Source organism: Abramis brama (genome assembly GCF_963993115.1).
Source record: "Abramis brama genome assembly, chromosome: 17".
NCBI classification, from domain to species: Eukaryota; Metazoa; Chordata; class Actinopteri; order Cypriniformes; family Leuciscidae; genus Abramis; species Abramis brama.
Window position 1 is genome coordinate 7,228,329 of NC_139979.1, and position 27,161 is coordinate 7,255,489.

Below are 27,161 nucleotides of genomic sequence, written 5' to 3' on the forward strand. Positions count from 1 at the left end.
AGTGTCGTGAAACTCGTAGTCTTTCTGTCGTTCACTATCATAGCACACCATGTCGAAGCACATAATCGGAAACCCCATCGTCGTAATGTTCTGTTCAGTGGGTTTTACATGTGAGTGTGGCTAACACCGACCCCTCCGCTTCGGAAGGGCCGACTTTTACTGTTCGTAGGCAGAAATGTGTCGCAATAGATTTGTGGAATATGCAAATTCCTGTCCTGTGACCTCAAATAATCCAAACGGGGCACTTTTGTTTTCCCGGTTTCTCTTTCTAAGAGACCTTTTACGTCTTGACGGATTAATTGCTTTTCTGGGTATCATTTGAAAAGCCTGAGACGTGGTTTAATTGTTTTTCATGAATATAATGACAATTCTATATTTATGTATATGATTATATTTATATATATATATATATATATATATATATATATATATATATATATATATATATATATATATATACATACATAAATTCATATATATATATATATATATATATATATATATATATATATGTATATATATATATGTATATATATATATATATATATATATATATATATATATATATAAAAATTATATATATGTATTGCTGTTAAGTGTGACAGTGATCTTTTTTTGTGCTGATATCTCAGCTGTTACTAATATAATGTATATTACCCTGTAAATTAATGTTAAGATAGTAGATTTGTTCCTATATATAAATATATATAAATATATATATATAAATGAATATACAGTGTGTGGATTGGTGGGTTGCTTCTCGCACTTTATTAATCTAGTTTCAAGCCAGGTTCTTCAGGCCTCATTAGCAGTAGCAGTACAGTATATATTTTTGTTTGTCTTTTAGATCATAGAGTAAATGAATCGTTTATAAAGAGCTTGCTGCTACTGTAGAGAGGAAAGCCCCGGACGGGCGTCTCAGCGGTCGAGCACAGGGTCGAATCTGACGGACTCTCTTCTTCTCACTTGTCCTGTCCCGGAGTTTTTTTTGTTTGGTTTTTGTCAGGGTTTTTTTTTTTTTTCGGTGTCAAGATTGACTGTGCACACAACGAGAGGAGCACAAACGTCCTTTCAAAGTGCAAACAAATCCTTCATCTATTTCACCGGAATATAATGTTACAGTGATGTATAAAGAACAATGAATACTAATAAATTGTTGTAACCTGGGACAGAATCAGGTCTTTTATGGTTTTTATTTTCTTTGGTCTTTCTTTGAGCTCTTCAGCACTGAATAAGCAATTACATGATTATTATTATTTTTTTAATGCTGACCTGTTCTAATACCATAGTGTTTTGGAAAGTAATTCCGTGCTAATGCCATGTTAAATGAATATGCTAATGATTCAGGCCTGTGGTGTATGTCAAAGCACCATGATATTATCATCCAAAACAATATCTTTACAATAGTATCACCACAGCACTTTTGTGTAAGGGGAAAATCCATGGTTCATACAGCCATAAATCTGCTTAATTTGGTTCAGAAGGGAAGTCTGTCAACATGAAATACTATTTCACTTTTATAATGTGTCGTATTTCTCCGTGAAACATTCGTCGGGGAGAAAAAACAATTTCATCCATTAGTAATGAGTGGATGGTGGTTTTAGGGGAGGGGCTGAAAAAAGTATGCGGGATTCATGACGTCAGCAAAAAAAAAAAATTCTTCGTAGATTAAGTTATTTACATTTTTGTTTATTTATGTTTAAAAAAAAAATACTGAGACATGTAAGACCAAGAATATATTATAATGTGCTAATTGGGATGATGATGATGATGATGATGATGATGATGATGATGATTACGTGTGACCGCCACAACACGGTCGTTGATTTTTGTTTGCTGTTTTTATTACCACTTTTAAACTTTGACAGCAGCTCCATAAAGTTTCAGATGGTAATAGCGAAATGAATTGCCACATTTTGAACCGCAAGAATTAAATGCGATGAGAATTCACATCAAACGACGTCACAAAACTTGATATAAGTAGCGTTTTGATTACGAGGTACAATGATGGGGTGATTGACAGGTGTCAAAAATGAAGAGTCAGTGCTTGTAGGAAAGGAGAATTTTTTTTGAAGCTGCTGAAGTGGGAGTTCTGGCTGTACTTTGTTTATATCTATAGTCTGCCGCTGTTTCAGTAAGTATATTCAGCTTCGTTCACACTAATGACAAACTCGTGATGTTGAGCAGGTGTCCAGACTACTATGACAGCAGGGCTGTGATGCTGTGAGATGAAAGTGTAAATGCATCTGCCTGGGGCTTATTGACAACACTTAATATATACTGTATATACGGCTGTAGTCTGTATGTTTTGGGGTTTTTTTAAATATTTTTATTTTGTTTACAGGGTCAGAGTGACATTATTGTCATCCTGCTGGTGCAAGAGCGCCACCTGGTGGATATATTGTAAATTGCACTAAAATGTTGCTATGGTAATTTATACCACAAACCTCCATCCAATTATAAAAGAATGAGAGATATTAAAAATGCAAAGCCTTTAAAACAGGTTCACAGATGTCTCTGGGTATTCCAGTCTTATAGTATTTCAAACTATTTTTGACTCCAAATATAACAAAAATATATATACAAAGAGGGCAAATTATATTGAATAACGGTCGATTCGCTACATACATAAAGCCAGACATAATGTGACACCGTCATAACCACACACTCATGGTTGAATTAGTTCACATTAGAAACTAATTCGATCTTCACATTAAAGCTCTTGTCCTCTTTCAGAAAATATACACATGATTTTACTTTGAATAGAATGCCATATTCATTGCAAATTAAAAACAAAACAAAACTGACGGCACTAAATGTTGACCTGAAAATTTTTTAAACAACAGAGAAAGGCAAAAATGATAATGAAAGTCCCATGTGAAAATCAAGACGTGCACAATTTTGAAAAAAAATCTGAAACTGCAAAAAAAACACCGACGCGAGGAAAACAAGTGCTTTAACTACAAATGAGATGCAGTCCCACTGATTGTCCTTAGTATTTTGAAAACAATTAAAACATTTACACAGTTTTAAAAGTCAAGTAGCCTAGTGGTTTAATCTTTATTTTGCACTCAGCAATATTGACTTTAAAATAAAGCACAGGATTTTTCCTCATTTAATTGCAGGGGTCAAGGCAAATTTCACGACATCATTATGAAAATATAAGTCTATTAATATCAGACACCATGTGAATACAGGCAAAGAATTTCCTCATCTGAGGCTTGTTCCTTTTGCAGTCCTCTGACAGGAATCCCTTTTTTTTCCCCAAAGATAATGAGGCACTTGGATGAAGCCACCAGTGGCAGATGTGTCGCGTTCAATGGCAGGAGAAATTACAAATCAGTTTCTTTTTCAGTTTGAAAGTTCCTTCCTAGTAAACCAGGTACTGTAACTCTGAGTAAATGAGAGGAAACATCACGGCACAGGCTCTGTACAGGATGGCTCCACTCTTGACCAGCGCTCGTGGAATTGTGAGCCAGGATTCAGATCTGAAGCTGAAGTAAATGGCGTACAGGGCCACCGCGAAAAAGTGACCGATTAGAGTCAAGGGTTTCGGTGACAATCTAAAGGGGGAAAAAAACAGATTAGTGGTGTGACAACAATGTATATGCAAGAACCAGTGAAAGAGATCTGATTTGAGGACCGCACTGATGTTTTCAGCTTAGTGGTCAAGATGGGTTTTCAGTGGCAGAGTGTTTGTAAATACTTACACCGACAGAAGGCCGATCGGTCCGTTGATACATTCTCCACCAAGTTTGAAATAGTGGAAACAGGCTTTTCTCAACTGATACAGTGAATCTGAAAATAAACATAAGGTTTACATGCATTAAAAGTAACTTGGATTACCTAATCAATTACTTTTTTGATGTAACAAGTAATGCATTACTTTATATATTACTTTATTGCATTACATTTACATGTAAATGCTTTTATCCAAAGCGACTTACAAATGAGAACAATAGAAGCAGTTAAACTAACAGTAGGACAACAATATGCAAGTGCTATGACCCTTCTCAGTTTAATCTAACGCAGTAAATGTTAACTTTTTAATTACTTTTAGTTACTTTTTTTAAAAGTAATGCACATTACTTTTCAGTTTAAACTTTGCTTAAACATTTTTTTAACTGCTGCATTAAATTTCTCTCTCTTCTCCATAATGTAGTCACATGTGAGCCAGAATTGACCAAAAGTACACAAAACACATTTCTCATTTCGACTTTCAATATAAAGAGTTAATATAAGCTGTAATGTTGAGAGATCTTTTGTATGTCATACATAGCTCTAGGGGTCAGGAAATATTCAAAATGCTTAGAATATTATAATATTCTAAATGTGTTTTTAAAAGAAAAATAAGGTGTATGTTACAGTATGCCATGTTGCTTTTCAATGAAAAAGGCTTGGAAGAGAGCGAGTCTCAGTCAGGTGAGAAAAAGTAACTTAACACATTACTTTCCACAAAAAGTAACCAAGTAACATAATAAGTTACTTTTATAGGGAGTAATGCGATAACGCATTACTTCTAAAAGGAGAGTTTGATTTTTGAAAATGTGAAACCAAAAAATGTATATTTAAGAATGTGTTTCGTTTCGTCACTTACTGTCGGTCGCAGCAAACAGCTCATACAGTGCTTGAGCCAAGACGTTCACTACAAACGAGTGAGATGATTTCCGCTCCCAATGGAATTTCTTCTTCGCCTGACAACAAAAACAGCCTCATTTCTCTGTTGCATCATGATCTCCACTGCATTTAAGCATTTATCCAATACCATCTGTTCTAAAACCTGTTGAGGTGCCTTACAAAGACACTGCCTACAAACACATTACACTTACTTATTGCTGTGCCTACACTGTAAACAAATTGTTGGTTTAACTTAAAAGTTACCTGGTTGCCTTAAAAATTTGAGTTAATACAATAAATGAGATTTAATCAACAGACACTCAAAATATGTTATCTGAACCACATTAATCATCTACACTGTAAAAATGTTAATTATCAATAATTTATGACAACATATGTTTTTACATTACTTTAACACATCAAAATAAGTTCAGCAATTTTCAACTTAATTTATACAAGATTGAACTCAATTTAACTAATTTTAATGTAATATAAGTTGAAATGACTTGAACATCCAAGTTGATTGTACTTAAAAATTTGAGGCATCTTTTCTTTTCTTTTTTTACAGTGCAAGTTGATTTGACAAAAGAAAAAAAACCTGAGATAAGTTTTGCAGCAAAGTTGATGTTAAACGTTCTTGTCTTGATATGATTTGCAGTGAGGATCAGCAATGACTGGCACCAGAAAGGGGTCTGATGTTAGCTGTTACCTGGAGCACAGCTGTATTGTCATAGAGATCAGGGATGTTCTTTAGCAGGTCTCTCCAGATGCGGACGTCGTTCAGCACAACACTCATCCCGCCACCGGTCAGAGGATGACGCATGTTATATGCGTCTCCTAAGAGCAGAACTCCTGATGGAGGACAGGTGGGTCATCACTTGCAACACAATTTCACTCTATGCACTTGGTCTTCATTTTTAGGGATACAAAAATTATGTTATGAAAGAGTATTTTAACTGTGTGATGTATGTGTGTGTAGTTTTTTGGGGGTTTTTTCACCATTTGATGGGTCTGTCGCAGTTTAATGTAACATCTATATTTTAGGGTTTTCATGACACACTACCAGTTTAATGCTCACCAAAGCTGCATTTTTATATTTTTGTGGAAACCGTTTTCAGCAAATCAGCATTTCAGTATGACACGTGTGACACTGAAGACTGGAGTAATTGCTGCTGAAAATTCAACTTTGCATCACAGGTATAAATTACATTTGATAATATTTTCAAGTGAAAACAGCTATTTTAAATTGTAATAACATTTCACGACATTACTGCATTTTTTATCACATAAATGCAGCCTTGGTGAGCATAATAGACTTCTTTCAAATCTTAATTATTCCAAACTTTTGAAGTGGGTGTGTGTGTCTTGATATACAATATAGAGAGTCATTCCTTATGGCTTACCTGGTTTATTGACTGGTGAGGGTGGCAGGAAGCTGGCTGGCATCGTTCTCAAGCGATCATTCTGCAATGCCACCATGAACGGCTCCTTTAAATGCTCTGTGTAAGCAAAATATACAAATTTGTTGGCATTTTGTTGTCTAAATGTTTCAATTGTGTTGTTGTATATAGAAATACAACTGAAATGAGAAGTATTTTAGAAATCCATGAGTATGAAAAGGACCCATTTTAGCAATGAGTTTTTTTTTTAAAGTCTAAGTCCGATACCTGGTAGTTGGGGGTAGATTTTTTCTGTCATGTACTGCTTAAGGTCTCGGGGCATCTCTCCTCTGACATCCACCAGAACCCGAGTCTCATTGGAGGAGATCTGATAGATCAGCACCGGACTGGGATCAGCTAGAACCAGCTCTGCATGATTGGGCTTGAACTGAGGTGAGTCCTGGAAGAGAACATAACCGCACAATCAATCATTGTGTTGCTTGGGAATTTTTAACAGAAGTATGCAACCGTCACCCTTGTGTTTACCTTCATTATGCATCCAACAAAATGAGACGATACTTTAACTTTCCCAGAAACCAGATTCTTCCGGAACTTGGAGAAACAGCCGTCAGCGACTACAGTCAGAGGAGCATGGATCTCCTGAGAGGGAAAGAGGAAAATTGCAGTGAGGAAAATGCTTAAATAACACTTTTAAAGAGTGTATTTTATCAAACTGACATGCCATGTGCAGTGTTGGGGAAAGTTACTTTTAAAAGTAATGCATTACAATATTGTGTTACTCCCTAAAAAAGGAACTAACTGCATTACTTTTTATGGAAAGTAATGTTACATTACTTTTGCCTTACTTTTTCTCACCTGGGCTGGGCTTGCTTGTTTGTTTTTAATTACAAAAAATTTATATTTTTGGAAAATGTAAAGGCAAAAGTGAAACGAATAAGCTTCAGGCTGAAGGAAATGCAAATTCTCTGCATAAGTATACTTATTTGAAAATAGTAAATATTAAATATTTTGTTGTACATTTAAGTAAGTAATGCGTTACTTGTTACTTGGGGGGGAAAAGTAATCTGATTACGTAACTCGCGTTACCCCCAACACTGGCCATGTGAATAAAAGTGTGGCTTACAGAAGTATTTGACCTTGTGTGGATGATTGCCAGAGCATCTCTAAATATCTGTGATCGGTGATCCCTTTATCAACCGAGTATCAAGTGTGCCATTACCTTGATCATCCCAGAGTCTTTCTCCCTGTACTGAATTCCTGTCACACACTCATCTTCTTCCTCCAGGCTTGTCACCGTTCCCTCCACGAACTTCACACTATGCAAATATGACATGATATTAAACCCATCCGTTTCTAAATCCTTGGGTGAAGAGAAACAATATCCCTTACAAAGACTCTTTATAAAATTAACACATAAAGAACATCTACACCCTTAAAAATAAAGGTTCCAAAAAGGGATTTTTGCAGTGATGCCCCAAAGAACCTTTCAGTGAAGGCTGAACAGTTCTTAAAAGAACAATTTTTTTCTCAGTGTGAAGAACATTTAAATCATCTAAAGAACCTTTTTCCACTATAAAGAACCTTTTGTGGAATGGAAAGGTTCTATGGATGTTAAAGGTTCTTAATGGATCCATAGATAACTATAGCCAATAACTATCAGGTTCCGGAAGTAAAAACTCCATTCAATTTCTCCACAGCGTAATTAATTTTCAATGATAACTTATAAATCTTTAAAGACAGCCCTACTGTAAGATATGACGTTGTTAATCTATTGTATTTGCTTCTATTGAAGCCTTATCTTTCAAATAATCGTGTTTAACAGCATAATTTGTAGTGAAAAACTACATTACTCATGAAGCTGTACAGAAAATTCCACCAGTCAGATCTCATTAGCTCCGCCTACTCCCATGAAGCACTGCAAATTATGCAATCGAGTCAGTGTACCTCAATATTTAAATATTTGAATATATATGCATATTTTTGCAATAAACTTAATATTCATGTATGTATGTATGTATGTATATATATATATATATATATATTAGGGGTGGAGCCGAACCCGAATACGGTATTCGGAAAGGCACAAATAATGTGTTTTTTACGAATACTTATTTCGAACAAATACTTAAAAAAATATTTGTATTCGGGAACAAGAAAAACTTTATATCAAAAAGCTGCGTTTCCTCCGGCTGTAAATCCACTTGTTGATAAGAAAGGAGGAAATGACACGGAAATATTTTGGATTAGGCTAATGTCACGTTGCCATAAGGGGTCGTCCACATAGCGCGTTTTTTGCGCGTGCAGATTTCAAATGTAGGCGCGCGGCAAGCGCGCTTATAATAATAGAAGCGAACGGCGCGCTCGTTTTTCCAGGCGCGCCTATGTTGGTTGCATAGCAACGACAGACGCGGTGCGAACTGCGCTCTTCATGATGACGAGGAAGTATCAGCAAAGAATTAATTGATTTCTAGCCCTTGCATTAGCTTTAGATATATTTATGGATATGAGAAATGAAATAAAAAGCCGTCATCATGTCATTAATATCAGTCCATCAGAAAAGCTGTTCTAGGCTTATTCTTGGCTGGATAACTCTTAGCAGGTTTAAAAAGCCCTTTTAAAATTAAATATGAATGCAGTTTTGGATTAAATAAAAGTACAGCCAAGTCAAATAAAACACGTTTTATCTCCTGTATTTGGTAACACTACAATAAGATACCATTCATTAACATTACTTAATGCGCATCTAACATCAACACATTGAGGGAACAATATATTTGTACAACATTAATTGATGTTTGTGAATGTTATTTAATAAAAACACTTGATTGGTCATGTTTGTTCACTTCAGTCATTGTGCATTAAATAATGTTAACATAAATAATGTTAACTTTTGATTTTAAAAATGTATTTTTAAATGAACCCCAAGGAGAATAATTGTGACAGTATATAACTATTGTTTATTGTTAGGTCATTTTATCTAATGTTATCTAACAAATTTAATCTTATTGTAAAGTGTTTTTAATACTACAGTTTCCATCTTTGTAACCGTGATATACACTTTAATATATGTAAATTTAATCTAAATTAAGCTTTGATACCGAAATTGGTACCGAGAACCGTGGATTTTCACTGGTATTGGTACCGAATACTGAAATTTTGGTACCGTGACAACACTAGTAGCTCTGTTAGCTCGGTAATTTAGACAATAGGCTGTTGACAGAGTAACGTTAACGTTGGTAATGGCTGTTATGTTATTTTCTTTTCAATGACGTTCCTTGTTACATGTTCATTGCTGGATTTAAGGAAAAACATCAACCAATATTGCATATCCATTATTATAATGGATATAATTAAAGAATACTTACACTATAACGTAAAGTACACTATAACGTATTAGAAGTGTAACGCAAAAAAAATGGATTTTTACACCTATTTTGAATTTTACTCGAATACAAATACAAATACAAATACAAATACTTTTCCCCCCTCAACAAATACAAATACAGATACAAATACCGGCTGCTTTGCACACCCCTAATATATATATATATATATAATATAAAAAAAATCTACATTTTTAAATTAGTATTTTTATACTTCATCGTTTTTACACCGATTATGCAGTTCGCAATGCTTCATGGGATTGTAGTTCTTTTCCTCACTAAAGCCGTTAAGTACACAGTCTTGTACCTTTGTATTTTTGTCTGATTTTCAAATACTTTTTTGCTTCAAATCAAAGTTTGTAATGTTGTGATTCACCTCGTAGCTGATTGGCTTGGTTCATGGCTTATAACGCTTTAACAGAGATTTTTTTAAATCCCTATGGGATAAATGAAGGGAAAAATACTTCCATAACCAATGCCACGGGTGGGAGCTGTTGCACTCTATAAAGAACCTTGACTGACAGACAAGTACTGTATAATCTCACCATATTTGAGGTCTACAGTCAAAAATCACATTATGCAAATGTGTGTTTTCCCTTACAGTGGTTTTACCTCTAAACCGCTTTCCAATTAGAATAATTCTTTGAAATAAGACTAGTAATGATAAAGCATGGTGTCATTATATTAATAAATGGAAAGTACAAACGGCATCAGGTATTTACTTGGGCTCAGCGAGGGCAGCTCGACGCAGTCCCATGATAAAGCGTCCATGGTGGAAGGCCCGTCCACCCTGAATGCTGTTCTCCTGCTGGGGATACGGGATCTCCACCTCCGTCCTGCTCTCAAGGTCATGGATTACATATCCATTCACCACATGGGCGTCCAGACCTTCAACAGTACCTGAGAGAAGACAAACACAAAGTAACAAACTGTGAGTTTATGAAAATGAAATACAAAGCTACAAATGTGAATTTGTACATTACAGATCTATCCAATAAAAACACGATCATTTCTATTTATTAGATATTAAAAAAACCAACGAAAATATGAAAGAGGATTTGAACAAGCATGCTTTTTAATAGAAAGACTGTAACAGGGGATCTGTACCCTCCAGGTTGAGTTCTTTGAGTGCCCGATATCCTCCCGGCTGCAGAAGTTCTCCCACTATCCGATCTGGTTCTTTCATGTCCCTCTCCACCACTGTGACCCTCCGGCCGTCTCGGGCCAGGACGGCAGCCATGGCTGATCCCAGAACACCAGCACCCACTATGATGACCTCGGGATCCTCGACCTGATCGCACTGACTGTCAGTCGCTCTCCTTCGCTTTACATCTCTCTAGTTAAGAAGAGTGTAAGATAGAAAGCAACATTTGCTGTCTTTATCATAAGAATATCAATTCTTTATTTGTATTATTTAAATATTATATATATATATATATATATATATATATAATTTTAAAATTAAAATATAATGTATGTATTTTGTCATGGTAGCGTTCCTGGCGTTCTAACATTTATTTATATTTAATTGTTTAATTTAATATTTGTATATTATAAAAAATACTTATCAGTTAGAAATGTCTTTAAAATGAAAGAAAATATTTTTTATGTTTTTGTGGACCCCTTGAAGTACCTTATAATGTAATATATGAATAAAGGGATAGTTTGCCCAAAATGTTTTCATCCTTTACTCGCCCTCAAGTTGTTCCAAACCTGTATGAGTTTCTTTCTTCTTCTGAACCCACTGACTTGCATAGTATGGAGAAGAAGAAAAAAATACGATGGAAGTCAATGGGGCCCATCAACTGTTTGGTTACCAACATTCTTCATAATATATTTTGTGTTTGGATTGGAACTTGAGGGTGAGAAAATGATAGAATTTTATTTTTTGGGTGAACTAACCCTGAATTAATGAACTCTATTTAAATTATGATCGTACAATTCGATTCAATTGTTTGTAAAAAAAAAAAAAAAAAAAAAAAAACCTCTTTATTAGTGGTAAATTATTTCCAGGGTTCATATTAATTGCTTGAAATTGACTGAATGAAAACTAAATTCTCAACTATGAAAACACAGTAGCTATGGTCAAAAACACAATTGCTCACCTTCTTAGAAGTTCGACTACAGCTGTCTGTACTAGACCTGTAGAAGAGTTTTCTGGTCGGAGAGAATGTAGTCAAGAGTTTGAAAGGCATCTGGAGAAACTGAGGCGCTTTGAGTGTCTGTCCGCGGAACCCGAGACACGTGAACATCAGACCCACGGACACGCACAGCACCGCGGCCACCATCAGCTCTCTGGGCGCGTAACTCACCAGGGCGTCGCATTTCTTATAGATATAAGTAAAACTTGCAATGCCAAGAAAGGTCCACATGTCGAAAATCACTTCAAATATAAGAAACAAAAATAATAAGACCGTTTTAAGGCGTTCAAAAATGTCAATAAAGTCTTAAAAGAACAGCACAGGTGATCAGAAAATAGACTTTTGAGTTATTATTCCATGCAATAAATGTGGAAAAAAATAGTATCTATTTTTCAGAATAAGTTATGGCATTAATTTAAGCAAATGCCTCTTCTTATGAATAATCATAAATAACAATTTAAGTGTATTATCCAGGTGCACTCGAGCTAGTGCGATGCTTCTAGGTGATGCTGAATAATTTATGATAATGAGGGTGCGGATCCTCTTGCAGTTTGTAGACTGCGGCGTCCCGCCTCCTCTGTTTATAATGAGCCAATCAGCTGCGAGTCTTCGGTGAGCAGAGCTCACGCTATCTGGCCATTGGCCAATCCAAGGCTGCTGGTTGGCGAATGGACTGAAGTATGATGTGATGTCACAGAGAGGTTGTGTTTGGCAGATGTTACGAGAAAAGAGCGTCATTTAATGTAGTCCTAAATATGCACGTTGTATAAATAAATGACTGTAGTAAAGGACTAAAATACATGCATGTCTATAAATTGGGGAGAATAAATAATCGAGAGAGCCCTCTTAATAAGTGCAATGCCATTTTTATGTAAAATGTTATTTTGTTTGTTTATACATAGGCTATAATATGACTACATATTTTTTTTTTCTTATCTTTTTTTACCTTTTATATATATATATATATATATATATATATACATAGGCTATAATATGACTACATATATATACATTAAATGACTACTACAACTACATTAAATGACACTCTTTTCTCGTAACATCTGCCAAACACAACCTCAGCTGATATATATATATATATATATATATATATAAAACTAAAAGGCAGAGATTTACAATCACAAGTTGATTGGTTCAGAAATTACATTAAGTAAATAATACTTTCATAATTCCAGGCTCAAAACATTGTTACTTTGTTTTGCTTGATGAATTCAAATAAATGTATTAAATTGATGCAGACAGTACAAGCATACATATGCACAAATAAAGAGTATATGCAGAACATAGACACCTTTGTTTAAAGTAATCTGATCAATATCGTGCACTGAGCTAAACAAGGGAGACCAGACAACTGAATTTAACTCATGACTAATAAAGGCTATGTAAAATGAGAGTGTGTGGCATGATGTCATTATGATGTCATTATGATGTCATGATGACAAAAGAAAATCTTGTACTCACACCATAAAAACTGGATGCATAAATCATAAGTTGGTGGACAAACTTTCTTGAAAATAATGTCCCGGGATTAAAAAAACATCTTAAATTAGGCTTCATTTTCTTTAGGCAAAATATAATTCTTCATGAAATGTTCTCCCAAAAACTTAAAGGAACAGCTCACCCTAAATGAAAATTCTGTTTTAATTCTGAAATTTAATTACTCACTTCAATTAATTAATTACTCAACCCCCAAGATTCTGAAATTTAACTCACCCTCATGTCACAGACTTTCGTTCATCTTCAGAACACAAATTAACATCTTTTTGATGAAATCTGAGAGCTTCTGTCCCTCCATTGACAACACAACTGACACTTTGACGCTTCAAAAAGTTCATAAAGAGATCATAAAACTAATCCATATGAATTGAGCGGTTTAGTCTAAATTTTATCGCTTTATGATGAACAGATTGAATTTAGGCTTTTATTCACAAATAAACATTCATCATCCACTCACACATCAGTTGAGGTAAACAGAAGCTCAAGCATGTTCACTTGATGTGTGAGAACCAATGAGGTTCATTCTCGTGTTACGCATCACGATTGAGCTTCAGCAAGAACCAATGAGGTTCATTATTGAGTTATGCAGCATGTTTGAGCTTCTGCAATAACCAATGAGGTTTGTTCTTGCACGTCAAGCAGGTTCAGTTGAGCTTCTTTTTACATTCGCTGATCAATGTTTATATGTATAATTTTAGGGTGAACTATCCCTTTAAATAAACAGTATTTATATGAAAATCTTTCAAATGACAGTTCCACCCCGTCTAATCACTGCAATCATGTGAGATGCTGGACAGCTGTGTTGTCTGTGTGTTTGAATAATTTTGGCCTCTTCACAGTCGAGTGTGTTTTCAAGAAGATACTCTCACAATCATGACGATTCACTGACACGCTGAATGTTCTCTGAGGATGTTTGGAAGGCAGCAGCTGTTCAAAAGAATCTGCACACATTAACAAGGCAATGCGAAATCAGAAATTATTTCTCACACAAACACACACACCAGCCTCACATCTTCTGCATTTGATTATTTTGATAATGCATGTGTATTAAAACAGTTTTAGGGATGCATTTCATTGTGTAGCCTATCTATTTTGCTTTTGACCGTAAAAATAGCTATGTCAATTATTTGACAGTTTTTGGATGACTATGTCCATGTGGCTTCATTAAAAGTGGCATCATTCCTTAAAAAACAAAAAGTATTGTGGCGGTAAAATGGTACAGTGATGGCATCAAATGTAACATTTTCATCTAAAGTGACTTACATTGCATTAGTCCAAGAAAACATGATATTGCTGGTATTTGTTTATTTATAAAAAATATTTAATTTATTGTTAGTTAGTTAGTTACTTCTTTAAAGCCTGTGGTTCTCTAACTCGCATACTTTGAATAATTATTGTTTTGCAGACATTGATTTGTTTCTAATTTGCAATAACGCAATTCCGGCTTTAACCACACGGTGTCGCTCTCTCGCTCTCTCTCTCTACTCTGCATTTCTGACTCATGATTTGGTGACTTAGTTGTAATTTCGCGACAATTCCTGTTTTAATCTAACGCAGATCAAAAAATTTTTTTTTTAGATTTCGAGACCTTTAAAAATAAGTACTGTGGCGGTATACCATGGTACAGTCATGGTATTACATAGAATACTTTGTAGTTTGAATGACTTCAATTTCACTTAGGCCTATATAATGGATTTGTCACTGGAATAGCCTAGAAATTACCATGGTACTTTTTTTTCCCATCTTGTTTTATGTTTCCTTATTTAAATAAGTTTAGTAAACAGGTAGGCCTACTGGTTTTTAACAACAAGGAACATTGACTATGACTCACTTTCAAGCAGGAGCGGTTTTGTAAATTTCCACAGCTAATGAAATACAGTACATTACAACACCTTGTGTGTGAGAAACGCTTCCTTTTTCATGATGTTCAGTAAACAGTTTCATTACAACAGACACGCAAACCAGATGTCACTACTGTTAATATCATGAGCCCTGAAAATGCACTGCCCTGTACTGAAATAAATGTAAAAATACACAAAAATTGCATTTTATCGTTTATTATGACTATGTGTGTGTAACATGAAATGCTATGTTTTCTCTAACCCTAATGAACAAAGAGAAGCAGGTCACGTTCGCTGCTCAGTTTCAGGTGTTTCGTTTATTGTAATTAAGTTATAAAATATCTGATGCAGAAAAATCAAATGTAAAAAGAACACAGAACAGTACCCAGACTCATAAATACAGTATTTACATATTATAGTACAGAAGAAAAACAGCAGGGCCTTTGGCCTGGAGCACTACTTGGAAACAAAGAGTTTAACCCAATGCTACAGTCCATTAATTGTTATAGCAAACATAAACAAATATTTTGGCTTAGTGGAGAAAGGGCCATTCCTTTGTGGATGTAGTTTCATTTGTCCCATAATGCACCTGAAGGCACAATAAATCCACCGAATTTACCAGGCACTGAGAATGAGGCACTTGTGCACCTGGTTAGAAAGACTAGGGATTGGCACGCGGAAGATGCTACACATGTCGATTGGTTACGAAGAGTTCTCTTATGCGGTGGAATCTGATGGCTTCTTATCTTTCCTCTTCTTCTTTTTGGTGTTCTTCTTGGCCTGGCAGGGTTTGCACACACAGCACAGGATGCAGGGAGAGGCCAGCAGCAGCAGCGGGGACGTCACTAGCACGATGATGCTGACGCCCACCAGTATACCGACCACCTGAACACATCACAGCCACATGAGTCTAAAGGGAAAGTCTAAAGGGAAACTCAGCCAGAATCTTGCCGCTTGTGAGTAGTTTTCATCTAATTTCATGATAATAACAGTCGTATCTTGCTGATAAAAATGTGTCAACCGAAAAAGCAGCAAAAAAAAGTACTTTCTAAAATTAGTAATCAAAGTCATTTGGAAATTGGTAAACGTCTGACATAATGAAAAAGCATCAATGCCAATGGCATCCCAGCTCACCTGTGTCCTGTTCCACATGACGGAAGCTCTGGAGTGTCCCAGCTTGTTTCGGCACGGTCCTTTATCATAATGTCTCAGGAATATATCACCCTATAACCATAGAGACTTTTTATTTATTCATTCAGCAGATGCTTTTATCTAAACGTGCTTACAAATGATAAATGACACAAAATACAAATAAATATTTTTTATTATTGTTACTGAAATTATTATATTGAAATGTAATTTAAATAATTTATTATTATTATTATTATATTAAATTGGATTAAACTAAATATTTCATACAAATATTTGATATATAATTACAATAATAAAAGTATTATTATTATTATTATTATTATTATTATTATTAACAACAGATTATTTTATTTTATTATCTATCCATTTTTTATTTTCACTTTTACATGTATTTCATTTGAATGATAGTAAAAGGAATACTATTAGAATTATTATTAAAATTATTATTATTGTAAATTATCATTATTATCATAATTATCGTTATTATCATTAACAACAGATCATTTTATATTTATATATTTATAGTGTAATACAACAAATATTATTAGTATTATTATATCATACACCATCTTAGTGTCCAACAAAACAAGGTACCATAGTAACGAGCAAAAAAAATTAAACAAATCTAATAAATCAAGGTATAATCATGGTACCATCTTCAAAATATATATACATTAATGTGGTCCTGTTATATAAAAATCATGGTAAAAATCATGGTACGTTTGGAATACCATGTTATCTCTATTGTCATAGAGTCCAAAAAGCTTTGTGTCGTCACTTACGTCCAGATTCTGTAGGCAGTACCAGCAGAAGGTGTGTTTGCAGCTCTTGCAGAGCATCTGAGCACAGCCCTGATTGCGCTCTATGTAGACGCCACACACAGGACACTGTTTAATCATCGCATCAGTGTCAGCGCTGCTCACTTCACTGCAGAGACCACAGACAGAGCATGTTTACGCCAAACTATGAGTGATAAGCACTCGTTTGTTGGTGTGGAAATGGGTCGCACTGACCTGTCTGCTGATGATGTCATCAGTGGCTGGTGCTGGGAGCAGGAATGAGCGTCTGTCCAGGCGCTTCTGCAGCCGCAGCAGAAGACGGCATGGCACACGGGACAGGGCACAGGAACCGGTTTGCCTTCGCTACCGGGCGTCACACTGCACACGGCCTGGCAGGCCAGCACGGGGCACCAAGCCTTACTGGGGTCCAACTGAACTCCTGAATGAGACCGAAAGAAAGAAAGAGTGAGGAAAAACCGTCCCATTCTGGCAGTGACATTGTACTTGCTTGCAAAATTCACTTCCTCATTGACAATTTTTACTTTGAGGTTTACTGTCAATAGACAGGAAATCAGAGGCTTTCTCGCCGTCTCTTGCGAATACAGTTCACTTTCACACATTCTGTCCGACATGACAGGCCGTCTAGACGATGGCTAGCATGAAGCTGCCGTCTGAATAAGCTCATTGTTTACAGTTCTTCTAAACGCCGAGCTGGAGCCTGGCAGACACAAACCAGCAACATTAACCCAGACTCAGAGAAGCAGTGGCATTCTCTTACTAGAACTGTATGATAAAACAGAAAATCGTGACTCTTCTGATTGTAAAATATACAACTAGTTGCCATAAGCACATTTTTGTGTTCGAAACCTTAATGTTTGCCTTTGCAGACATGAGAGTCTGAGGGGCCGTTTACATGACACCGTTTTCAACTAAAAAAGAAAAACATAAGCTTTTTGACAACGGTGTTTTGGGGGCCTGACAATTGTGGTGGATTTTTAATAAATAATATTCACCTTATTCCGCCCCGCCCACTTTTACTTCTGTCCAGTACTTCCGTTGTAAACCAACTTCCGGTTTAGCGGACCCTCATTCAATTTCGAGGAGAACTGCAGAGAAGTCTCACTGATAAAATGTCACATAAGATAAGCTAATTTGTGCCAAATGTGCTATGTACGTGTGTACCAACAGCACAGCAATGCACTGTTTCTCGGGGTAATTTTTAAACGACTTTTAGGTGTTTATATGACCCGTCTGCCTGTCTGATCGCAGCCCGGCCGATGTGTAGTGTTTAGCCTACATTAGCCACAAACATCTAATGTTGTAATGGTCTCACTACAGGACACATACACATGCTATACCTTGTTTGAAAGCTATGGTCCTCTAGAATTCAGTCGCTGGATTTATTTTACAGCCATTACTTGTGTTAGAGATCAAACCATAAGAAATTGCAACTAGCAGTTAGCTAAGCTAACGTTACCCTCTTGTTCATCTAGTTGAGGCTCTACTTTCTTTCTACACCAGTTCGTGGCTATTTTTTTCTCATCTGTTGGCTATACACTGCAAATGTATCTGGTGGTTAAGCAAACAAACTGTGGTGTAATAATGTTTCAAACTTTACATGTAGTAGTGTTTGTGCACATCTTCATAACTAAGTAATAGCTATTAGAAAGACACAGCTATTAAATAATTTGATTGTGGCATTGTTTCAAAAGCTTCAAGTGAAATGTACTTTAGTACGTTGCAGCAGTTGTTAATAACCATAGGCCAACGCATTTGGCTATAATATTATAGTCTATCTACTTATATCAAGACAGTAACAGATTGGACCAGGGCAAACAAAGCGCTAAGTAGCTAAACCAGGAAGTGAGATTACGCGGATGGCGCCACCCAGTGCTACTTCCGGAATAAGGTGAATAGTAAACTAATTTTTTAGAGCTAACCTGTGTTAAACTTCTAACCTTAATTCAACCTGTTAAACTTTTAACCTGACTTCTCTTTTGGGTCTAACAATATGACAAACTAAATTTGACTTCTTCTTTTAGGTCAGGTCTTACTAACCTTTTGATAAAGGTTGAACACAATGTCACCAAAACGTTGTTCTTTGCCTGCATTATGTCATGATATATATTAAGTAATCAACTGACTGTTAACCCTTTACAATGTTTTTTTGATGATTTTGCTTATGCCAGTAACAGAGGGTAAAGAAGGGAGGGGCTTGCTTTACCAATTGAACCAATCATATTTATAGAAGGTGACATGTTAGTCGTGCTGATTTTATTTTGATGTGTCTGTCTTTGTCCTATAAAACCTGATGTATTCTTTTGCTTGGGTGAGATTCTCTGAGAATTGCTTGAGTACTCTCCCGGCCGTAAATAAAGAACTCAAAGGACATTTGCTGAAGTCTGTCTGTCAATTTCTGCTGTGCAGCAGGTGAGATAGTTTAGAGAAATAGATTATATATTGAAGCGTCGATTGGAGACGTTAGGGATTGTCGATTGGAGACGGCCAGCGTTGACTGGAGACGTTAGGGATCGTTGATTGGAGACGGCCCAGGGAGATCGTCGATTGGAGATGGCCAGCGTCAATTGGAGACGTTAGGGATCGTCGATTAGAGATGGCCAGCGTCGATTGGAGACGTTAGGGATCGTCGATTGGAGACGTTAGGGATCGTCGATTGGAGATGGCCCAGGGGGATCGTCGATTAGAGATGGCCAGCGTCGATTGGAGACGTTAGGGATCGTCGATTGGAGACGTTAGGGATCGTCGATTGGAGATGGCCAGCATCGATTGGAGACGTTAGGGATCGTCAATTGGAGACGTTAGGGATCGTCGATTGGAGACGGCCAGCGTCGATTGGAGACGTTAGGGATCGTCGATTGGAGACGTTAGGGATCGTCGATTGGAGACGGCTCAGGGAGATCGTCGATTGGAGACGGCCAGCGTCGATTGGAGACGTTAGGGATCGTCAATTGGAGACGGCCCAGGGAGATCGTCGATTGGAGACGGCCCCGGTAGACTTAGGTCAGATGAGATGGGACTTAGTTAGGTTTAGGTAAAAATCTACGACACAATGCAGACTTTTGAAAGCGGGTTTCAAAGTGCAAGTTTTTAAAAACTATACCGTTATCATCTCTGTATAAACTAACAAAACGTGAATTTGTGAAAACGGTGACGTCAAGCGCATGCGTATTACGTGTTCAGTCTATAGGCGAGAACTGTTTCTTTACAAAGTGACATCGCCAACTACTGGCCTTGTGTGAATAATACAGCGTTTTTTAATAGTTTTTGCTGATCCATGTGAACGGGGATCATTTTGACAATGTTGTCGTCTGTACGCGAAAAACGCAAAGGAAAAAAAATCCCGTTTTGTGTACACTGTTGTCATGTAAATGTACCCTGAGATAGCAAGCCATCTAGTCATGTCTGAATTCAATGTAATATCTCGCATAATATGCCTTCATCTGGTTAGTTTTTGAAAGGCAGCAAAGATGCATCCTTCACTTCTTTTTTTCCTCTGAATCTGAGCAAAGGCCGGCTGTCACAGGACAGGTCATAGTCAAAGAGATCTGATTTTGGTCATAACTCACTGTTGGTTAATTTTCATTTGTTATATTTTAAAGTAGAAATAGAAACAACAGAATAAAGCTAAAACCAACAAGAACCACTGACTGACATACATACAGTCTACTATGCCTTTATCACTCTCTAACGCTTATCTAGAACGGCTTGTTCCTGCCAGTGATGGTTACAGTAACTCTACCCATCAAGAGGGATTATGGGAAGTGGCACATACATACATAAGCACGTACCTCTTTCAAATTGGAGCCGCCGATAGAGCTCGACCTGATCGCTGGGGGCAAAAGAGGTGAGCTGTACAAAGAAAGGTATGAATTTATATTCAGGTGATGTTGGAACGTACAGCTGACTGCACGTGAACAGCACATCATGTTTGCAAATCAGGTCTTATGTCAGCTGGTCATTATCGCAAAATAAAAACCAGACAAAGATACTAAATAAGCAAAGGAAGTACTAATTTTGAGTTAAAAAATATATATATATATACAACATGAAAGAGACTGTAAATACAAAAAAGTGTTTTAGCATGTATATGAATATCTCAACATTATAAATCATATGAATATTTTTCCAGAGGCCAGTTTAATCATAGACCCCTGCTGAATCACTGTAGTTTTATTTTTGATGCGTAAGTAAAGTTCACAGAGCAGGTTGGTTAAGGTCATGAGGGGAAAATAATACTGGGATTTGTGGAAACAAACATGATAAATAAAGCCATTGTGTTCTTGAGACTAATGCTGTGGTTACCGAAAGCAAAACGAAAATGTAGGCTAAACAAGCCCAGACGGATTTTTTCCTTCACTTTTGATCTATTTTAATTTATGAGATACGTTGTTGGTGGTTGTAATGTCATTGTTATGCAGTTGCTAAAGTCTTCCCGGTCATTGTTAACAGATTGCTATATGGTCGCTAGGGTGTTCTGGGTGGTTGCTAGGGCATAGTCAAATGAGCCAACTCCCTAGTCTCAGTTAATTTACATTTCCTTTCAGAATTTTGGGGTCTGTAAGATATTTCTTTTGTAATGCTGTTATTTCTATGTAACTTTCTATTCATTTAAAAATACTGAAGAAAAAAAAAGTATCATGGTTTTCACAAAAATATTAAGCAGCACAACTGTTTTCAACATCAAAAGAAATAAGAATTGTTTCTTGAGCAGCACTCAAAAAATTGAGCAAAAAAACTGAAAACAGGAATTAATTAAATTTTAAAATATGTTAAACCAGAAACAATTATAATAATAATAATTTCACAATATTATTGTTTTACTGTATTTTTGATCAAAGAAATAATAAGAGACTTTCAAACATTTTTAAAAAATCTTAAAACTTTTGAATAGTAGTGTAATTCCTAGATATAGGATCCTCCTTCAATGTAAGTGACAGTCTGACAGGTAAATTGTAAGTCTAATTGCTTAGAAAAGTAACAGAACACCTCTTCTCAATACCCTGAAGTTTAGTACTCGGGGTTTAAGATTTGAACAGACCCCTCACACAAAGTATGAACAATAGTTATTGTGATGTTTGCTTCTGTAAAGCCCTACTGACTAAAATAGATGCTTGGTAGAGGAAGGATTTCTGTTGTCAGTGTAAACAGCAGCATTTGCGCAGTCAATATTTGAAGCGTGATCTGCAGAACTGGAAACTGTTGTTGACTGAGACAGAAGGAGAGAGTGAGCCAGACAGAAGTACCTCAGAGTCCAGCAGAGTTCCAGTGTTCTTGCAGGCCGGATCAGGACAAGTGATGGCACTGCCTGCGCCTCCCCGAATAGCCAGCTGGACATACTGTCTTAAACACTGCAAAGACATGAGAGCTGTGACTTCTCTGTGGTTGCTAAGAGGTCATTATCTGAAGTGGCACCAAATATTATTTAACAAAAAAAATATATATATATTATACACAAAGATTGTTTTTCAAAAACTCCCTCTGTCATCCTTTGTTTGGACAGATAGTCTTGATCCGCAACATTTTAGCAATTTTTCTGTGCCAGGATCAGTGATTTCTGGGATCATAATAGTATATTTTGGTTGATATACTATTATAGTTTTTATTAAACTTTAAAATGAAAATAAAAATATTAAAACTCGATTAAAGATATAGTTATTTTCTTGTGCATTTTTTTTGTCATTTTTATTAGTTCTTTTTAAATACATAGTTTTTCTAAATATACAGTCTACATAGTTTTCTTGTTAATTATTTCCATTTCAGTTATTTTAGTACATGAAGTTAAAGGCAGGGTAGGCAATTTGTTCCAGAAACATTTTTTGCTATGCTAGCTGAAAGTCTCTTCACATCCAGATAGCAATCACGAGGTCAAGTGATCTAAATGCATTATTTATATGCATATACGTATATCGTCTGTGGAAGGCGTAGGACCATAAAATGTTTCTCCAATCATTGCATTCGGTCCGGCTGACGCAGACATCACATGTCATCAGCGCTTTTTAGCAGGATTTAGCATATCATTAACAGCGAACTAGCAAAGGAGTCTCAAGAGAAGCCAGGTTATCTCAGTATATTTTTCTGTGGATATGGAAATCAGGTAGATTTAGCAATATAGCAGGTGTATGATGTATATTACGATGTTATGATGAACTATATGCCTTTCTCCACTGACGTTCTGAGTTGTTCAAAGTGTTTCTGATGATTGTTAGAAGGCAGCTGTCTGACTCTGAGATGGCGAATGGGAACATGGTTTGTGTAACATTAGCAACACATTATTAACTGTTTGATAAAGTAGTCAAGCAAAAGGCTAATCATATTAATTACCGTTATGTGTTCGACGTTGTAAAGAGCGATACCGTTGTGTAGCGTTTACCTCAGTAAGTTGGCCGAGTGAGTGGAGGCGGGAATGAATTAGCATATTCATGGTTCCGCGTATACTAAATTAACCAAGGGTGTAGAGTTACATTCAAGCTATTTTAAGGCATAAAGACATTTTTCACAGGAAAATTTGGTCAAAGATTATTGACTACGGGGGGACTTTAAAATAGGTTATTTTATTTTATTTCAACTTTTTTTATTTTTTAAGTAATAATTTTTTAAAGGTTTAAGTTAACTTTAATAAACCTGGTCAGAATGATCCATGTTCAGGATGAAACAATATTTTGATTTACAGTATTAGCGCTTTTTTTTTTTTTTTTTTTTTTTATTAGGGGAATCAATCTTTGAATGGAAAGTTAGGAGAAAACACTGAAAAAAATGCACACTTCAGCTTTAAACCACAAAAAGTCAAAAGATTTCTGACCCACAAGATTTGTTTCAGAGGAACAAAACATGTTAGGAGGAACAGGCTAGTCTTGGCTAATCTTAAACGGCATGTGAAAGAAAACATCCCCCACTCTGCAAGACTGAACACTATTGTGCTTTGTTTATTGTATTTCTGCCTTTCACGACCACCTTGTGCTAATAACCAAGACCACGGCTAGAGAGAACCTCCTGCTTATGGCGAGATCTATGTAGACATCATTTCCATATAGAACTAGCACTTACGTAATTTATGTACAAACAACTACCTATTCTGTAGCATGAAACTACACCTCAGTTTTAAAGCTAAAGATAGATTTATTCAGCAATTCTCTTACCTGCACACAGAACACACAGTTACAGGACTGCAGTGTGGTGGTCTCCAGTTCAGGGCAGTCGGTCAGGCACAGTTTGCAGTGGATCATGGTGCTTTCTGCCTCCATGCCTGCCTTATGTTGTTGTTTAGCCCTTAAACTTCAGAAATAGAGATGTGACGTCCTCCATGCTTCTGAAGAATACAAGAGAGGAACAAACACAGCTGAGGCAGATAGTTTGCAACGTCAGAAAAGTTTCCGCTGCACGCAGATATACGTACTGCAATTGAGCAACAATGGAAAGAAAAAGCTTGTGCAGAAATGTAAAATCACCATTCCGAAGTCAATTTGCAATAGAATTAGACGCAAGAGAGAAGCATTTAAAAACTCACTGTTAGTCAGAGACTATTTAGCCGACTGCCTAATCTCATTTGTGTTGTGTACACCAACTCAAAACCTGCTCGACCTGCCCTGTTAGTGTGACGCCAAACAAGTTGGTCCGGAGGAAGCAGGAGAGATCTAGATTCCACCCAGTATGATCTCACCGCTTTATAGATTCTTCTAGTCGATATTCACGTCCCGCATGGGCGACCAAATCTCAAACGGGAAAAAGTCATAACAACATAATCCAGGATCAAGCTGGATTAGAGGGCCCACTCCCCCCGCCTGCCTAGACAGGTCAGAAAAATAGAGAACAGTAGGAAAGCGTGAGGTGGAAAGAATGGTGACGTTCATCCACAGCACATTTGTGCTCTTTACATTTATGTCTCCTCTGTCACACAGTCAATGAGGATAACATCACTGCCCTAAATGTCCACTGTCTCTGCAGTCAGTATTGATCGGCGGGACACGTGTGACGTGCGCTGACACTAGCAGTATTTTATTTTTTTCCTGCCATGTCATTCTCTTTTCACCAGTGAGTTTGCACTGTTTTTCACTGTTTAAACTTTTACCCCTTTGTGACAGGAATTATTAGAAATTATTAGGAAATGTTCTGAATCAATGTTTGGCAAGAATAGGATTATGAAAATGTCCTAGATCACTATTGATTAGCCCAAAACCACACTTGGTCACACCTCATAAAGTGGGTCACTGAGTAAATCCCTGGCATTACCACAGCACTGAAAATTATTTACATATCCTTAGGTTTCGAGCACAGAGAAGTGAATCACATGGCTGTTCCCCATCAATGATTAAAATCATGATGAAGTCAAATCTCGCCAATTGAGGAACAGAAAATATTACAGCTGATCATTTCAGTAAATAACTAACCAGAAAACAATAATGATTACTATAGCTGTGTCTTAAAACGAATAATGAGTAGATACTACATTTAAAGAGGAACTTAATTAGAAAGTATGTTCTATATAGTATGCATGTGTGTGTACTATGAATGCAATTTGGACGTACTACATCAGCCATGTTGTCATTGTCATGTGACCTATGGCATCACTTACACTGCATCACTGTTATTCACGGCTGCGATGCCCGAATTCAATGTTAGCTTCACTTCCTATCTCCTGAGATACCTTCATCTGATTGATTTTTGTAGGCAGCATAGATGTATCCTCCACTGCCTTTGATATCCCACAATCCTTTGCTTTCCATTCTGTGACAGTTGAGCTATCTGAAAGTTGTGGTTGGTGGTCAGTTTGTGTGTAAATATATGTTTTTGACCAACGTTTTCCACTTTTGATGTCATTTCTAGTGTGGAATTACTATTGAAGTAATTAATCATTCGCTTAGTTATCACCAAAACTCTCTTTTTTGTTGTAGATCATTAAACCATTACGCTGCTTCAGAAGTCTGTCCGAAATTAGTTTTGTGAGGTACCTTTGTGTGCAAACGAAGTCAGCTGCCTAAGCTTTCGGACGCCTACTTCTCCTCTACCTTGGCCTTATGGGATAGTTACTGTAAGTATGCATTGGATGTAACAGAAGTTGTCATCTGGGTACATTTCAGCATGGGTTGCAAATTCAACATAGCCTACTTCTCATTACTTTTTTCCCCCACATACTACTATTTAGTAGAGAAGTAGGCATATTCGAAGGCAGGGTATGTTAGACATCCCACAGTGCGTTGGGTACGATGGGACAAACCATCATTTCAACTGTGAACACCCAGAACATCTTGACTCATTTAGTGAATACATTATGCAAATTTTATTACAATATTTGACTGTAGCAAACTACTTTCTCAACGTGAGAATTAAAACTTTATCGTAGCATACTGTGTCAGTGTGTACTGTTTTGTTTTTGTTTTTTAAATAATAAGCAGCATATACTGCGCAGTATGCAGTACACTGTATTCACCTCCGTTATGACGCCAGCACAGCAGCTTCCGTGTTAGACATAAACAAAACATTTATGTCAATAATATCAGTGTTATTGTAGCTCTGGTGCGGTTACTGTCGAGCATAAAAGACACCTTATTCTTAACTTTCACGCAAACACACTGCAAGACAAACCAGCTCAAAACTTACATATAGCCTAAAGACCAGGTAGTGCCTCAAAGCCTAGTGTGCTGCCTACGTAGACCCCTTGTTTGGGCATAACAGACACCTCAAAATTGGAACGCGACTATAATAACTTAAAATCTACAGTAAGTGGGGAACAGTAGGTTTTGAGACTCGGTAATATACTCACCTCACTGTTTACTGTACTCATGTCTGGAGTCTGTGTGCTGCGGTTCCTCCACCGCAGTGATCACACGCGCATCTGATGATGGAAATGCTGAAGATTCCTGGATGATGGTGATGATAATGGACAGTCAGTCAGTCTGGTTTACATGCTCGCTCATTCGCCTCGATCATGAAGCGGTGTCATGTCCTATGGTCATGACCCACAAGGGTGCGTGTGTGTTTGTGTGAAGTTACTGGACGGGTTTAAAGGGTTTGGGGCCACTTCCTGTTTTCTCCTCCCACTGACAAACGTTAACTCTTTCAGTCTTAAATTGTCTTAAACTATCCTTAAATTGTGCTTGGACTATAAAAAGTAAAATAAATAAATATATATTTTTAATTTACAATTTGATTACAACTGCAAGTTATTTATAAATATTATCATTAGTAGGCTATTAACAGTTAATACATAATTGTAGAAATACATTTTTATAAACAATATATAGTAGCCTATCATTTATAATCATATTTAATTCGCAATAGTTGTAACAATAAAATATATTGTAGCCTATATAAATGA

At 36.4% G+C, this 27,161-nt stretch overlaps 2 protein-coding genes and 1 long non-coding RNA gene across 3 annotated transcripts; 1 reads left to right on the forward strand and 2 right to left on the reverse strand.

The window, feature by feature from the left end:
- Window positions 1-829: 829 nt before the first annotated feature.
- Window positions 830-12,468, reverse strand: sqlea (squalene epoxidase a). The gene is made up of 11 exons (XM_084088236.1): window positions 11,506-12,468; window positions 10,508-10,736; window positions 10,123-10,300; window positions 7,237-7,333; window positions 6,543-6,656; window positions 6,285-6,456; window positions 6,021-6,116; window positions 5,327-5,469; window positions 4,598-4,694; window positions 3,711-3,798; window positions 830-3,563 (listed from the first exon to the last, which is right to left on the reverse strand). The coding sequence occupies exons 1-11, from the start codon at window positions 11,770-11,772 to the stop codon at window positions 3,371-3,373; spliced, it is 1,674 nt and encodes a 557-aa protein (XP_083944362.1). The 5' UTR covers window positions 11,773-12,468; the 3' UTR covers window positions 830-3,370.
- Window positions 5,354-7,228, forward strand: LOC311066843. Its single transcript, XR_014603144.1, has 4 exons — window positions 5,354-5,483; window positions 5,999-6,120; window positions 6,361-6,449; window positions 6,590-7,228. It is a non-coding gene; the product is annotated as an uncharacterized lncRNA (long non-coding RNA).
- Window positions 12,469-15,195: 2,727 nt separating the features above from the next.
- rnf144b (ring finger protein 144B) lies at window positions 15,196-26,832 on the reverse strand. The gene is made up of 8 exons (XM_084088486.1): window positions 26,607-26,832; window positions 23,986-24,155; window positions 22,093-22,197; window positions 20,638-20,698; window positions 17,063-17,267; window positions 16,832-16,976; window positions 16,032-16,121; window positions 15,196-15,782 (listed from the first exon to the last, which is right to left on the reverse strand). Exons 2-8 carry the CDS (start codon window positions 24,088-24,090, stop codon window positions 15,615-15,617), a joined length of 879 nt encoding a protein of 292 aa, XP_083944612.1. The 5' UTR covers window positions 24,091-24,155; window positions 26,607-26,832; the 3' UTR covers window positions 15,196-15,614.
- Between the last annotated feature and the right edge of the window lie 329 nt (window positions 26,833-27,161).